Source organism: Callorhinus ursinus, unplaced genomic scaffold, assembly GCF_003265705.2.
Source record: "Callorhinus ursinus isolate GAN/ISIS: 27379988/994484 unplaced genomic scaffold, GSC_fseal_2.0 scaffold54, whole genome shotgun sequence".
In the NCBI taxonomy this organism is placed as follows: Eukaryota; Metazoa; Chordata; class Mammalia; order Carnivora; family Otariidae; genus Callorhinus; species Callorhinus ursinus.
In genome coordinates this window covers 6341326-6357264 of record NW_027397116.1, presented here as the reverse complement: position 1 = coordinate 6357264, position 15939 = coordinate 6341326, and the positions used below count along the sequence as shown (strand labels likewise).

Genomic DNA, 15939 nt, shown 5'->3' with positions numbered 1-15939 from the left:
CGCGCGCGTGCGCACTCCGGCAGAGCTCGTGGAGGTTCTCTGGGGTCCCGGTTTTCCAGAACCCCGGCGGGAGCCTCCCGCGGAGGACCTGGCGCTCACTGGGAGGCCGGGGTTGGCCGGCCATGCGTTGGGGGCTGCACCCGCGCGGGCCGGGGGCCGCCGCTGTGGCCGCAGCCCGGAATTTATGGATGCTGCCCCGCCTTCGTTGTCACCCGGGGTGGCGAGGGACGACGAGGAGGCTTTTGGTGCGGTCAGTCACCGGGGCCAGTAACCAGCTGCAGAGCTCGAATAATAGCAGATATCGGGACACGGTGCTGCTGCCGCAGACCAGCTTCCCCATGAAGCTACTGGGCCGCCAGCAGCCCGACACGGAGCTGGAGATCCAGCAGGTGGGCAGGGAGGCCCGACCTGGCCTGGGGCGGAGGGGAGACGGGCCCTCTCCGGCCGCCGCTCCGGGCGGCCACACCCCTGGCGGGTGGGACCTGGCCGCAGGCTCCGGGCCCTTTTGGGCGGCGGTGTTATGGCTGGACCAGTGGAAATCATCTGCTCTCCTCAGAGTTTCTTGCTTGAAAACCTCTAGGTGAATCCCTCAGAGGTTCCAGAGCAGAGTATTAAGGGGGATGCTCACATAGCAGCACAGAACTGAATATGAGTCTCATTTTTTTTAGGCAAACAAAAAAATATTGAATTTGAACACTTTCCCAGTGACTTCTGAAAAGCAAATTAACGTGGACACATATAAATAAAAATTCGATTTTCTGGGAAAGTTGAAGCTTAACTTGTGTGGTGTCAGTAGGCGCCTAGTTGGAATTCTGACTTGTTTGCAGAATAGAGTACCTGTACTTCCTCAGAGTCCCCTTCCTAAGATCTGCATCTGTCTCCTGTACTAGACTGAACTTTCTAAGGGCAGATTCACTTGTTAGCTTCTGTAATTTTGGAGGCTTTAAAATCCCTGATATATAGCATGTATGGGTTAAGTAAATTTGCTTAGCCTAAATATTCTTATGGCAATTATCAGAGTTCTAGACTCAAACCTGTTTTGGCCATCTACTTTTTTAAAGTGTTTTATTCAGTACCATGGGTATGCCAGGAACTGTGACAATTTCAAACGTTTTCTCATGTATTTTTCACACCAGTTCTGTGAATTGGCTATTAAGATTTTTTTTTTTTTTCAAATAAGGGAACAAGCCCATAAGGGCAAAGTGACTGGGCCAGGGGTACACAGTAGGTGGGAGAAGGGAAGTAGGGCTGCAGTGAGTATTGTTGGGATTTGGTAGATAGCGAGTGTTGAGGCCAAAGGAGAGCAAGAATAAGTGTGTGTGTGGGGGGGGTGCTGGGATGTAATCTACAGGCCCTTCAGCCCCGCGGGAGTGAGGAGTGGATGGTGGGGAGTGCGGAGAGACTGGCCAGAATTTGGTGGTACTAATTTTTGTAGAGCCCTGTTTACGATACAAAGAACTTAAACTTCAATCTGAAGCGTATGGGGAAACTATTAATAAGTTTTAAAAGATGAGGACTCAGATGTGCATTTTAGAAGCCTCATTGGGTTTTAGAGTTGAATACATTGGTATGGGATAAGAAATAAGCAAATGCTGGCTGTTATTTATGGTAAGATTCAGGGGGTATATATTTGGTTGATGTTTAGACGTTATGGTTCTTTTTAAACAGAAATGTGCATTTTCAGAACTTTATTCATGGCAAAGAGAAAGAAAAGTAAAAACAGAATTTTGTCTTCATGATGGACCTCCTTATGCAAATGGTGACCCACATGTTGGACATACTTTGAATAAGGTAATTGTAATTTAATTTATAAAACTTGAGGGAAAAACCTTTATTTAAGTACACTTTACAAAGGAATGTATTCTAATTTTATGACAATTATGTAAATTTGCATTGATGGGTAAAACTAAATGTGTTTAAGTAGGCTCCATACCCAGGGTGGAGCCCAAGGAGGGGTTTGAACTCACAACCCTGAGATCAAGACCTGAGCTGAGATCAGGAGTCCAACAATCAACCAACTGAGCCACCCAGGCGCCCCAAAACGAAAATGTCTTTTTTTTTTTTAAAGATTTTTTTTTATTTATTTGACAGAGAGAGAGACAGTGAGAGAGGGAACACAAGCAGGGGGGAGAGGGAGAAGCAGGCCTCCCGCTGAGCAGGGAGCCCGATGCGGGGTTCGATCCCAGGACCCTGGTATCATGACCTGAGTCGAAGGCAGATGCTTAATGACTGAGCCATCCAGGCACCCCAAAACTAAAATGTGTTAGTAGAAAGCAGCAATAAACAGTTTTAGTGCTGTGTGAAAAATAACATCCCTGGTATTTGCTTTGAGCTTATTGTTATTTTACTCTAGTGAATATTTTTGTCAGTAAATAATTACTGAGCACCTACTACGTGCCAGACATTTTTTGAGACTCTGGGAATTGCAGTGAACAAAACAGAGATGAGTCTTGTCTTTATGGAGCTTATGCTCTGATCAGGAAAGACATAAGAAAACAAGTAAAATATATAAATGTTAGACTGAATGTAGAATGAATATTTGTTCTTCCCTACTCCTAAATTTGTATTTATTTATGTGTTTAAGCCTAATAATCTCTAATGTGATGGTACTTGGAGTTGGGAGCCTTCGGGAGGGGATTAAGTCATGAGGGCAGAGCCCTTATCAGTGATAATAGCACCTTCACAAAAGAGACCCCAGAGAGCTTCCTTGTCTCCCTTATGCTCTGTGAGAAGCTAATGGTCTGTGAACCTAGAAAGCAGCCCTCACCGGACTGAATCTGCCGGCGCCTTGACCTTGTCCATTTTCTACCTGGATTGTTCGGGTTTTTTTTATTGTTGTGTCTTGAGGGTTCTTTATGTATATAGCCTAGGTTTGAAACCTTTGTCAGATACGTGATTTGCAACTATTTCTTCCAGTCTGTTGCTTTCTTTTCATTCTCTTAACAGGATATGTTGAAGAGTAAAAGTTCTTAACTTTTTTTTTAAATAATCTCTACCCCTGGTGTGGGGCTCAAACTCATGACCCCAAGATCAAGGGTCGCATGTTCTTCCGACTGAGCCAGCCAGGTGCCCCTAAAAGTTCTTAATTTTGATGAAGTCCAGTTTATCAGTTTTTCCTTTTATGAATCATAACTTGCAGCGTAATGTCTAAGAACTCTGCGAAGCCTTTAAGCCTAAAGATTTTCTGCTATATTTTTTCTAAAACTTATATTTTACATTTAAATCCATGACACATTTTGAGTTAACTTTTACGTAAGATATGAGACTTACACTGAGGGTTATTTTTTTCCCTGTGGATGTCTAGCACCATTTGTTGAAAAGGCTATCTTTCCCTAATGAGTTGCTTTTGTACTACTGTCAAAAATCAGTTGGACAAATATGTGTGGCTCTATTTCTGGATTCTCTATTCGGTTCCATTAATCTATGTGTCTGTCCTGGTAATACCACAGTTTTGGTGACTGTAGCTACAGAATAAGTCTTGAAATTGGGTAGTCTCCTTCTTCCCATTGTATTTTCAAAATCGCTTTAGCAATGTCAGTTTCTTTGCTTTTCCAGATAAATTTTAGAATAACTTTTTGACTTCAGTATCAGAGAAGATCTCCCTGAGGAAGTGTCATTAAGCCGAGTTTTGAGAGTGCTAGCAGGTACCAGGTCATTTATGTGGGGTAGATAATAAATAGCACCAGTCTGCAATTTTTTGAGAGAACTGATTTTAGCCCTCTCCCATTTTATTGAGACGGGAAGTGACGTATAACATTGTATTAGTTTTAAGGTATACAACACAATGATTTGATATATGTATGTATTGGTAAATGAATACCACAATTAGTTAACATCCGTAAACATAATTTTACTGCTCCCTTTGACTTGGATGCCTTTTATTTCTTTTTTTTGCCCATTTGCTCTGGCAGGACCTCCAATACTATGTTGAATAGGAGTGGTGAGAGTGGGCACCCTTGTATTATTCATGATCTTAGAGGAAAAGCTTTCAACTTAACTGCTGAGTATGATGGTATCTGTGGCTTATCATTTATGGTCTTTATTATGTTGAGGTACCTTCCTTTTATACCCGCTTTGTTAAGATCTTTTATCATGGAATGATGTTGCATTTTGTCAGATGCTTTTTCTGCTTCTATTGAGATGATGATATGATTTCTATTTTTCCTTCAATTAACTCAGTGTATCAGTTTTTTTGTGTATGTTTATCCATTCTTGAATACCAGGGATAAATCCCATTTGCTTATAATGTGTCTTCCTTTTCGTTTTTTAAAGATTTTATTTATTTATATGACAGAGAGAGACAGTGAGAGAGGAAACACAAGCAGGGGAAGTGGGAAGAGGGAGAAGCAGGCTTCCCACTGAGCAGGGATCCCAACGCGGGGCTCAATCCCAGGACACTGGCATCATGACCTGAGCTGCGTCTGAGCCACCCAGGCGCCTCGTGTCTTCCTTTTTAAAGTACTGTTGAATTCGGTTTGATAACATTTTGTTGAGAACTTTTGCATCTTTTTTCATCAGAGATTTTGGACTATAGTTTTCTTGTCATGTCCTTATCTGACCTCGGTATCATGATAATGCTGGCCTCATAGAATGAGTTTGGGAGTATTCTCACCTCCTCAGTTTTTTGGATGTTTGTCATTCATTCTTCTATAAATGTTGGTGGAATGAGTGAAGCCATATGGTCTTGGACTTTGCTTTGTTGGGAGGTTTTTAATTACTGATTCCATCTCCTTACTTGTTACTGATCTGTTCAGATTTTCTATTTTTTCATGATTCAGTCCTGGGAGGCCAGCCTACCTGGGTTATCCAATTTCTTGGCACATAATTGTTCTTAGTAGTCTCTTATGATTCTTTGTATTTTTCAAATATAGGTTGTAATATCTCCTCTTTGGTTTATAATTTTATTTATTTGAGTGCTTTCTCTTCTTGTAAGTCTAGCTAAAGTTTTTCAATTTTATCTTTTCTAAAAACCAAACTTAGTTTTGTTTTCCTATTCTCTATTTCATTTATTTCTGTTCTGATGTTATTTACTTCTTTCTGCTAGCTTTGGGCTTAGTTTGTTCTTCTCTAGTTCCTTCAGGTATAAAGTTAGTTAGTCTGGGAATCTTTCTTGCTTTTTAATGTAGGCGCTTATTGCTTATAAACTTCCCTCCCAGAATTGCCTTTGTTCCATCCCCTAAGGTTTGGTATGTTGTGTTTCCATATTTGTTTGTTCGATATATTTTTTTTATCTCTCTCTCTTTTTTTTTTAATATATTTATGTGACAGAGAGAGACACAGCGAGAGAGGAAACACAAGAAGGGGGAGTGGGAGAGGGAGAAGCAGGCTTCCCGCGGAGCAGGGAGCCTGATGCGGGGCTCGATCCCAGGACCCTGAGATCATGACCTGAGCCGAAGGCAGACGCTTAACGACTGAGCCACCCAGGCACCCCTATTTTTTTTATCTCTTATTTGACCCATTGGTTTTTCAGAAATATGTTATTTTCCACATATTTGTGAATTTTCCAGTTTTCTTCCTATTATTGTTTTCTAATATCATCTGGTATGAAAAGATACTTTTTGTGTTCCTAATCTTTCCACATTGTTAAGACTTGTTTTGTAGAACATCCTGGACGGTGTTCTGTGTGTGCTTGAGGACGGTGTTCTGTGTGTGCTTGAGAAGAATGTGTATTGTCCTGCTGTTGGGTGGAGTGTTCCATATATGTCTGTTAGGTCCATTTGGTCTCAAGTATAGTTCAAGTCCAATGTGTCTTTACTGATTTTCTGTCTGTATGACTGACCTTTCATTGTTGAAAATGGGGTATTGAAGTCCTCTACTATTATCGTATTCTTGTCTGTTTTTCTCTTCAGATCTATTAGTAGTTACTTAATACATTCAGGTGCTCTGATGTTGGATGCATATATTTTTAAGACTGTTACATCCTTTTAATCCTCCTGATGAATTGACCGTTTTATCATTATGATGACCATGTCTCTTGTTATAGTTTTTGACTTAAAATCTGTTTTGTCTAAGATAAGTATAGCTACATCTTTCTCTTTGGGTTTCCATTTGTGTGGAATCTCTTTTTCCATCCCTTCACCTGATCCCTACATGTATCCTTAAATCTTACATGAGTCTCTTAGAGGCAGCACAGTTGGGTCTTGTGTTTCAGCCATTTCTGCATCTATTGATTGGTGATGTAATCCATTTACATTTACAGTAATTACTGGTAGGCAAGAGTTATTAATGCCAACTTACTATTTTCTGTTTGTTCCTTTCTTTCTTTCTTTTTTGTTTTGTTCTTTTTGTTGTTGTTGTTCCTTTCTTTCTGTCTTCCTTTGTGAACTAATGATTTTTCTTCACAGTGGTATGCTTTGATTATCTTCTCTATATCTTTTATGCATTTACTGAAGGTTTTTATTTTGTGATTACTGATAAAATTTGGAAGTTTTTGAGTTCATGAGAGAATGGCTAAGAAAGAATTCTTGAGACATTTTTGATGCAAAAAGGGGACTTTATTATAGCCCGGGGACAGGACCCGTGGGCAGAAAGAACTGCAGTGGGGTTGTGAGGAGTAGCTGATTATATACTTTATAATTAGTGGGGGTTAAGGATAGTGTAAGTCTCTAAGGAATTTGGAAGCAAGGCTTTCAGGACCTTGAGGGGCTAGCTGCTGTTAAGGTTACTTTTAGTCTTTAATAAAACATAAACATTAAGGCGTAAGGCAGCCATGAGTTCCTTGAGGAAGGTCATGCTCTGCGTGTTTCAGGTATCAGTGGGCTGCAAGCTGTAAGATTTATTTATTTAAAGATTTTATTTGTTTATTTGAGAGAGAGAAAAAAAGCACGAGTCAGGGGAGGGGCTGAGGGAGAGGGGGAAGCAGACTTCTCGCTGAGTGCGGTACCCAGTGAAGGGGCTTGATCCCAGGACCCTGAGATCGTGATGTGAGCCAGAGTCAGATGTTCAAGGACTGAGCCACCCATGTGCCCCAGGAGATTTAATTTAAACTTCACTTCTCTTGCCTTTGTTTTCCTCATTGATTACCATGAGGCTTACATAAAATATAACAGTTTTCTAAGCTGATAACAACTTAACTTTAATCACATACAAAAACATCTTTTTTTTTTTAAAATATTTTATTTATTTGACAGAGAGAGACACAGCAAGAGAGGGAACACAAGCAGGGGGAGTGGGAGAGGGAGAAGCAGGCTTCCCACTGAGCAGGGAGCCCAATGTGGGGCTCAATCCCAGGACCCTGGGATCATGACCTGAGCCGAAGGCAGACGCTTAACGACTGAGCCACCCAGGTGCCCGCTATAATTATCTTTAATACTTCTGTCCTTTGGGGTTTTTTTTTTTTAGAGAGAGTGTGTGTGGGGGGGGGGGGGTAGTGGGGGGGGAGGGGCAGAGGGAGAGGGAGAGAGAGAATCTTAGGCAGGCTATACACTCAGGGCTGAGCCTGATCGGGACTGGATCCCATGACCCTGAGATCATGACCTGAGCTGAAATCAAGAGCTGGATGCTTAACCGACTGAGCCACCCAGGTGCCCCTGTCCTTTGGTCTTTTATGTTAGAGTATGGCATAAATGCACCGACATATTATACTATTGAGGTATTTTCAATTTGACTGTATACTTAACCTGAAGTATTTTTATGTGTTTTCCTGGTAGTAAATAGCATCCCTTCATTTCATCTTAAAGAGCTCCTTTCAGAATTTCTTGTATGGTAGGTCTAGTGGTGATGAACTCCCTCAGCATTTGTTTGTCTAGGAAAGTCTTTATTTCTCTTTCATTTCTCAAGGACAGCTTTGCCAGGTGAAGTATTCTTGGTTGGAAGTTTATTTGCAGCATTTTGAATGTGTCATTCTACTCTGTCCTGGCCTGCAAGGGTTCTGCAGAGAAATTTGATAGCCTATGGGGGAAGGGAAGTCTTGTAATTGACAAGCTTTTTTCTCTTGCAGCTTTCAAGGTTCTTACTTTGTCTTTGATTTTTGACGGTTTTATTAAAGTGTGTCTTTTAGAAGATCTCTGGGTTGCATTTGTTGGGAATGTATGAGCTTAGTGAACTTGGATATCCAAATATCTCCCCAGTTTTAGGAGGTTCTCAGCTACAGTTTCTTTAAATAAACTTTCTGATTCTTTTTCCCTCTCTTTTCATTCTGGGATTCTTGTAAAGCATAGATTTTTTTTTTTTAAGTGGTTTCAAATTGGTTCTGAAGGCTTTCTTTATTCCTTTTCATTCTTGTATCTTTTATACCTTTAACTGGATAATTTCAAATGATCTGTCTTTATTGCACTGATTCTTTCCTCTGATGGATTGCGTGGGCTGCTGAAGCTCTCCACTGAATTCGTCAGTTTAGTCACTGTGTTCTTGATTTTCCTTTTGTCCTTCAAGTATATTTTTGCTGCATCTAGGATTTTGGATTGACTTTTTTTCTTTGTCAACACTTTCCTTAATGGGATTTGATTAAATAAATCTTGGGAATGAAGTAGTATGCAATCTTAAAAGGAATTAGGCAGATATATCTGTACTGACATGAAAGATGTCCAAATATTATTAACTGAAGGAGGAAAACCAAGTTTTATTTTTTTAAAGATTTTTTATATATTTATTTGACAGAGACACAGCGAGAGAGGGAACACACGCAGGAGGAGTGGGAGAGGGAGAAGCAGGCTTCCTGCTGAGCAGAGAGCCTGATGCGGGGCTCCATCCCAGGAGCCTGGGATCATGACCTGAGCTGAAGGCAAACGCTTAACGACTGAGCCACCCAGATGCCCCGAAAAACAAGTTTTAAAACAGTGTTACATTAGGATCTAATTTTGCAAAAAAGTTTTCAAACCTAATATTTGGTATTTCTATAACATTTGTATTTTTTTTTTTAGAACAAGGAACCTATATTACTTTTTTTTTTTTTTGGAAAATTTTGTATTTCTCTTATAATCACAAACAACAAAGAAAATGTTTAAAAAAATTTTTTAACATACTTAATGGCTAAAAAGTAAATCTGGAAAGTAAATGTGTTTGAATAGTCAAAATTTAAAGAAAGATCAAGGAACACATCGCTCTACCAGATAGAAATATAGTGCAGTGTTATCTGTTCTGATCAATAAAACAAAATAGGTGTCTGGACTAGTCTTGTCTCTTAATACATTCTTGTTATTTATCACACAGAAGCTTCAAGAGGTATTATCGTTGCTTTAAAGTTATTCCTTTTAGGTTGTTTTCTCTGTTTTAAATTATTTAAGTCTGACTTACCCATTTGTCTTTTGGAACTTTCTGCTTCATGTGTTCAAAGAATTAAGACACTTTAATTTCAGAAGGTCTAGTTTCTTATTTTTAATATACGCATTAAGATATGTTAACACAACATATTTTACAAAATACAACTCTATTGTTGCAGATTCCTTTGGTTGCTAGATACAGAAAGGCAACTCTTGACAAGATTAAGCAAAAATGGGAATTTATTGGCTGTTTTAACTGTAGAGTCCAGAGATAGTTTCAGGTCCTTTCATGGCTGGACCCAGGGACTCAGATACTATTAGAGTTGGTTTCTCTACATCTTTCACTCTTAAGCATGGTTTACCCTTTTGATGCTCCCCATACCCCCATTCCCACCCCACACATCTCCCATTTACAGGCTAATATTTTTCCACTTTCTCTTTCCAAGCAATTCTTACAAGTGTCCTGGAATTGACTCTCCTTGCCCTGATTTGAGTCACAAGTCTGTCCCTGAATCAATCATTTTGGATTTGGGGATGGAATATGTTGAAGGCCACAGTGGATTATGTGTCCACCCTTGGAGCTGGAATGGAGGGGAGTGAGCTCCACATGGATTGAGGGGAGAGAAGGAGTTATTCTCTCAAAAACCGAGGCACCGTACAAATCCACCTCTTACATGCATAGTTGGAGGTTCTGTCAAAGACTTTGGGCCCTTTGGAACTAGAGGAGGAACAGTTCTTGCTTTTCCTCAGGCATACCATGGGTAGTCTTGCTTGCTTGCTTCTATCTGGAATGTGTTTCCCAGATACTTAAATGGCTCACTTTCTCATTTCCTTCATGTCTCTGTTCAGACATCTCATGAGGCTTTACTGATCTTCCCAAAACAGCACCGCCACCACCACCAGCTCACATGCTGTTTTCAAACCTTTAACCTTGCTTATTTTCTTCATAGTGAATGAATATATTTATTTTCTGTCTTTCTTCATCAGAAGGACCTTGTCTCTCGTTTACTGCCATGCTCTAGGTTCTTAGAACAATTCTTTTATTTATTTATTTATTTATTTATTTATTTGACAGAGAGAGACACAGCAAGAGAGGGAACACAAGCAGGGGGAGTGGGAGAGGGAGAAACAGGCTTCCCGCCGAGCACGGAGCCCGATGCGGGGCTCGATCCCAGGACCCTGGGATCATGACCTGAGCCGAAGGCAGACGCTTAACGACTGAGCCACCCAGGTGCCCCTCTTAGAACAATTCTTTTTTTTTTTTTTTTTTAAGATTTTATTTATTTATTTGACAGAGAGACGCAGCGAGAGCAGGAACACAAGCAGGGGGAGTGGGAGAGGGAGAAGCAGGCTTCCCGGTGAGCAGGGAGCCCAATGTGGGACTCGATCCCAGGACCCTGGGATCGTGACCTGAGCTGAAGGCAGATGCTTAACGACTGAGCCACCCAGGTGCCCTCTTAGAACAATTCTTGACATATAGTAGCCATTCAAAAATTTGTCTGTTAAACAAAGGAATACATGAGTATTGTGATAGGAAAATGAAAGAAACAAAAGGAGAAATGAGGACAGAGCGTTATCATGAACAACTCTCAGTAGCCAACTGGTGGCTGGTGGCTACTATATAAGATGTTATAGTCTAGAGCATATGTATATGAATTCATTTCTTGGACAGCTATTTATAAAGTAGTGCCAGATACCATTCTAAATGCAGAGAGTTTACTGCTGAAGAAGACAGATGGTATTTCAAGGAGTTTGTATTTTACTGGGACGGGACAGATAATAAGCAGACAGAATAATTTCAAATAAGAGTGAGATTAAGGTTATTTATATATTGATTGATTTAAATAATATACCCACTGAAAGTGTACAAATCTTAGGTATATATAATTAGATGTATTTTTATGTCCTTTGCCTACCACCCAGGCCACAGGGCTTCCTCCTGCTGTTTGGTAAGATCGAAAGTTAGAGTTTTAAGTGGGGGAAGGTGTGGGAGGAATGTATATCTTTTCTACTTTTGATAGATGTGGAAAGGAGGAAATAATTTTCTGGACTACTGCATTGTTTCCTTTTGTGAAGAGGGAAATTGAGCTTGGAGCCAAATCTATCCTTTGCCTTTGATCTTCCATTTTATAATGGTAATATATTTTTAAAAGGCTCTGCTGCCCTTTAGTCTCTAAAATGAACTAAGAAGGGAAATCAGTTATAGAACTATACCTAGTGAAGAGGTCTAGTGTTTTAGTAAGAGTTTCGTCAATGATAGAGTTAACTGCGATATTCCATACTCTAAGTATAAATTCAGCATTGATTATATACTATTTCTTAGCTGAATATAAATAATATTGGGTTATTCATGTTGATAATGTTTTTAATAAGAGTAAAGCAAATTTATAACTGACTTATTTTTACTCTCTGGTTTTTAGAAGGTCAAATTTTTCTTTTTTTTAAAGATTTTGTTTATTTATTTGACAGAGACAGAGATAGTGAGAACAGGAATACAAGCAGGGGGAGTGGGAGAGGGAGAAGCAGGCTCCCCACTGAGCAGGGAGCCAGATGTGGGACTCGATCCCAGGACCCTGGGATCATGACCTGAGCCCAAGGCAGACGCTTAACGACTGAGCCACCCAGGCACCCTAGAAAGTCAAAATTGTTTCTTAAATAGGCAGTATAGGCTGCTTTTCTACATATTCCAACTTTACAAATTATTAATTCTAGCATGTTTTTCACTTTGAAATCTTTATTTGTTTTCTGGAGTTAATGGTATTTTAAAACTTCAAATATGTGTTACTTTTGTGTTTATGTAGAACTTTAGTTAGTAGATTTAATAGGTTATTTTGTTTATAGAAGTCCTTTTAAAATTGGGCTTTCTCAGTGTTTTACAATGATATAAAGAGATATAACTAGGGCAGGGGCGCCTGGGTGGCTCAGTTGTTAAGTGTCTGCCTTCGGCTCAGGTCATGATCCCAGGGTCCTGGAATTGAGCCCCGCATCGGGCTCCCTGCTCTGCAGGAAGCTTGCTTCTCCCTCTCCCACTCCCCCTGCTGTGTTCCCTCTCTCACTGTGTCTCTCTCTGTCAAATAAATAAATAAAATCTTAAAAAAAAATTTATAATTAGGGCAAACCATAAGAGACTCTTAATTATAAGAAACAAACTGAGGGTTGCTCTAGGGGAGGTGGGTGGGGGCCTGGAGTGATGGGTAATAAGGAGGGCCTGTGATGTAATGAACACTGGGTATTTTATATGCAACTGATGAATCACTGAATTCTGCCCTTGAAACTAATAACACACTATATGTTAACTAAATTGAATTTAAATTAAAATTTTAAAAAGGAATAAAACAGGGTCACATGCTGTATATATGAGTGATGATTATCATCTTCGCAGATTTTGAAGGATATCGCCAATCGATACCATATGATGAGAGGTTCCAAAATACATTTTGTGCCAGGCTGGGATTGTCATGGGTTACCCATTGAAATAAAAGTATTATCAGAACTTGGTGGAAAAGCTCAGAATCTTTCAGCTGTGGAAATTAGAGAGAAAGGTAAATAATCTCTGTTTCTGTTTTGAAATGGTTATTCTTAAAGGCTGGTTCCTTGGAAAAGCCAGAGCTTAATTGAAGAGACTTTCTGTTGTTTTTTTGGCTATAATGGGATCTGTTAGAAACCAATTTTTGTCACAGGAAATTCAGATCTCGTTTAATTGACTTTTGTGAGAACTTATGTTCAGAGACTAAAGGAAAGATTTTGTGAGCATTTCCAAGTCCATTTTTCAGTTCCTTGATCTTCATATTTTGTGAAATTATTATTGTGCTCAGTGTTTTTATTTACTTTCCTGGCTGGAGCTTGTTGACCTATTTCGAGTGCTAGACTAAAAGTCAATTCTAAAATCCATATATATATTTAAAAATAATTTTTTTTAAAGATTTTATTTATTTATTTGACAGAGAGAGACACAGCGAGAGAGGGAACACAAGCAGGGGGAGTGGGAGAGAGAGAAGCAGGCTTCCTGCCGAGCAGGGAACCCAACGCGGGGCTCGATCCCAGGACCCTGGGCGAGCCGAAGGCATATGCTTTATGACTGAGCCACCCAGGCACCCCTATATTTTTTTAAATTAATCTCATTTGATTCTTCAGTAGATTGGGTCAGGGAGGAATTTTGTATTCTAAAACTATTGTATATTTAGATATGATTGTAAAGATTTTTTTATTTCACCGTAGGACATCTTATTATTGGCTTAAACTAGATGTACTGATTACTTTTTCTGTGTATAATGAAATAAGAATCATTCTCTTTTCTCAAATTAAGAGATATGAAAAATAATTTCTCCAGTTTATTTTTTTTTAAACGTAAGGTCATTGTCTAAAGTCTGGAAAATATTTTTGAAATTCTGATTAATTTTAGAATTTTAGTTATCTTCTGAACACTTAAAACTTTCAAAATAATTTTCCTGTTAAATACATTTTACAGTATATACACTGTGTACAATACCTCTATTTAGAGACATACTAAACCATGTTTAAGAATTTATTGGTTTTCAAATGCTTTTCTCAAATTTTTTTTTTAGCTAGATCATTTGCTGAAGCAGCAATTAAGAAACAGAGATCAGCGTTTATTCGTTGGGGAATAATGGCAGATTGGAATAATTGCTACTATACATTTGATGGAAAATATGAGGCCAAACAGTTGAGAATTTTCTACCAAATGTATGAGAAGGTAATGAAGTGTTTTTTTCCTTTGGTATGTTAAATTATGTGTTCTAAAATTCCAGCTTTCATATAATATATTTGTCTTTTATAGGGCTTGATTTATCGATCTTACAAACCTGTGTTTTGGTCTCCCTCATCGAGGTATGTATGTGTTTTTGGTATTTAAAGTGGAGAATTTTGTGAGTCCCTCAAATATTTATGTCTAATATTCTTAAACCTTAGAACTGCATTGGCTGAAGCAGAACTTGAGTATAATCCTGAGCATGTCAGTCGCTCAATATATGTAAAATTCCCTCTCCTGAAGCCTTCTCCCAAGTTGGTATCTCTCCTAGGTAAGATTTATTCATTGCTTGAGTTTATCAAAGTTACGGAATTGTGACATTTGCTAGCATATTTGAAATTTTATTTTCACAGATGGCTCATCTCCTGTTAGTTTTTTAATCTGGACCACCCAGCCTTGGACAATTCCAGCCAATCAAGCTGTTTGTTATATGCCAGATGCAAAGTAAGTATATTACTGTATTTTTTGTTTTATCCACAAATAGGATTGATTCCATCATTAGCATTATTTTGGATTTATTTCATCCCATTGTTCTCTTAAAATTTAGTGAATTATAACAGTTGTGATGTTCATATAGATTTTATTAAGCTTTATATGATTCCATTCAGACCTCATTTCCAGCTTTTTTGAAAAACGAAACAAATGTGGGGTGCCTGGGTGGCTCAGTTGGTTAAGCATCTGCCTTCGGTTTGGGTTGTGATCCCAGGGTCCTGGGATCAAGCCCCGTATCAGACTCCCTCCCTGCTCGGTGGGGAGTCTGTTTCTCTCTCTGCCTCTCCACCCCTGTACCACCCAGGCTTGTGCTCTTTTGCTCACTCTCTCTCAAAGAAAAATCTTAAAAGAAAAATGAAACAAATGTAACAGATGAAGTTCTTTGAAAGTAGTGCTTTTTTGATCTTGAAGTTTGTTTTCCTAAAATGATGTAAAACATTTAAAATACTATCTGTGGCTTTTCTTTTTTCATTATTAGTAGTTTTCTTTTAAAATTTTATTTTAGGTATGCTGTCGTGAAATGTTCCAAATCTGGAGAGCTGTATATACTTGCTGCAGATAAAGTAACACCTGTTGCTTCTGCTTTAGAAACAACATTTGAGGTTATTTCAACATTTTCAGGTAAAGGCTTATAGATATTCTGACCATCACAGTCATCAGAATATCCATTTGATTTGAGTTTACTACTTTGCTAAATATTTTGCATTGTGAATTGAAACAGATATGGCTTCTGCCTTTCTAGAATATGTATATATTTTTTAAAGATTTTATTTATTTATTTGAGAGAGAATGAGAGATAGAAAGCACGAGAGGGAAGAGGGTCAAAGGGAGAAGCAGACTCCCTGCTGAGCAGGAAGCCCGATGTGGGACTCGATCCCGGGACTCCAGGATCATGACCTGAGCTGAAGGCAGTCGTTTAACCAACTGAGCCACCCAGGCGCCCTCTAGAATATATTTTGCATTGATTATACTAAAGGAAAATATATATTAAACATGATAGGAGTATAGAAAATACTATACTTTTGTCAGTATAACACTGACAAAAGCACAACAGTATTTCTGGCGAATGCCCCATGTAAAATTAGGTAAATGTCCTCTGAACAATGTAGAATGTACAAATATCCTTTTAAAATTTTATTCAAAATTAAATCACTAAAAATTAACCTTTATCTGATTTAATCAAAGGTGCAAGGAAGGAAATAAATATCTTTATTTTTTGGTATATGATTTTAATGAGGAAACTTAGTAAATTCTGAAAATTATTCCAAAGATTGTACTTCTATCGGGCGCCTGGGTGGCTCAGTTGGTTAAGCGACTGCCTTCGGCTCAGGTCATGATCCTGGAGTCCCGGGATCGAGTCCCACATCGGACTCCCTGCTCAGCGGGGAGTCTGCTTCTCCCTCTGACCCTGCTCTCTCTCTCTCTCTCTCTCTCTCTCTCTCAAGTAAATAAATAAAATCTTTAAAAAAAAAAAAAAAA

General features: G+C 39.0%; 1 protein-coding gene across 5 annotated transcripts in view; it reads left to right on the top strand.

Moving 5' to 3' along the window:
- Positions 1-15939, top strand: part of IARS2 (isoleucyl-tRNA synthetase 2, mitochondrial) — a 77151-nt gene continuing 61212 nt past the window's right edge. For 3 of the 5 annotated variants that reach the window (XM_073884083.1, XM_073884085.1, XM_073884082.1), the window contains exons 1-8: positions 1-389; positions 1669-1791; positions 12583-12742; positions 13766-13914; positions 13999-14048; positions 14130-14239; positions 14322-14412; positions 14966-15081. In XM_073884083.1, coding sequence (XP_073740184.1) covers positions 123-389; positions 1669-1791; positions 12583-12742; positions 13766-13914; positions 13999-14048; positions 14130-14239; positions 14322-14412; positions 14966-15081 — 1066 coding nt within the window. In that variant the 5' untranslated portion in view covers positions 1-122. The remainder of the gene's footprint in view (positions 390-1668; positions 1792-12582; positions 12743-13765; positions 13915-13998; positions 14049-14129; positions 14240-14321; positions 14413-14965; positions 15082-15939) is intronic. The other 2 variants (XM_073884086.1, XM_025892131.2) reach the window with 1 other exon arrangement.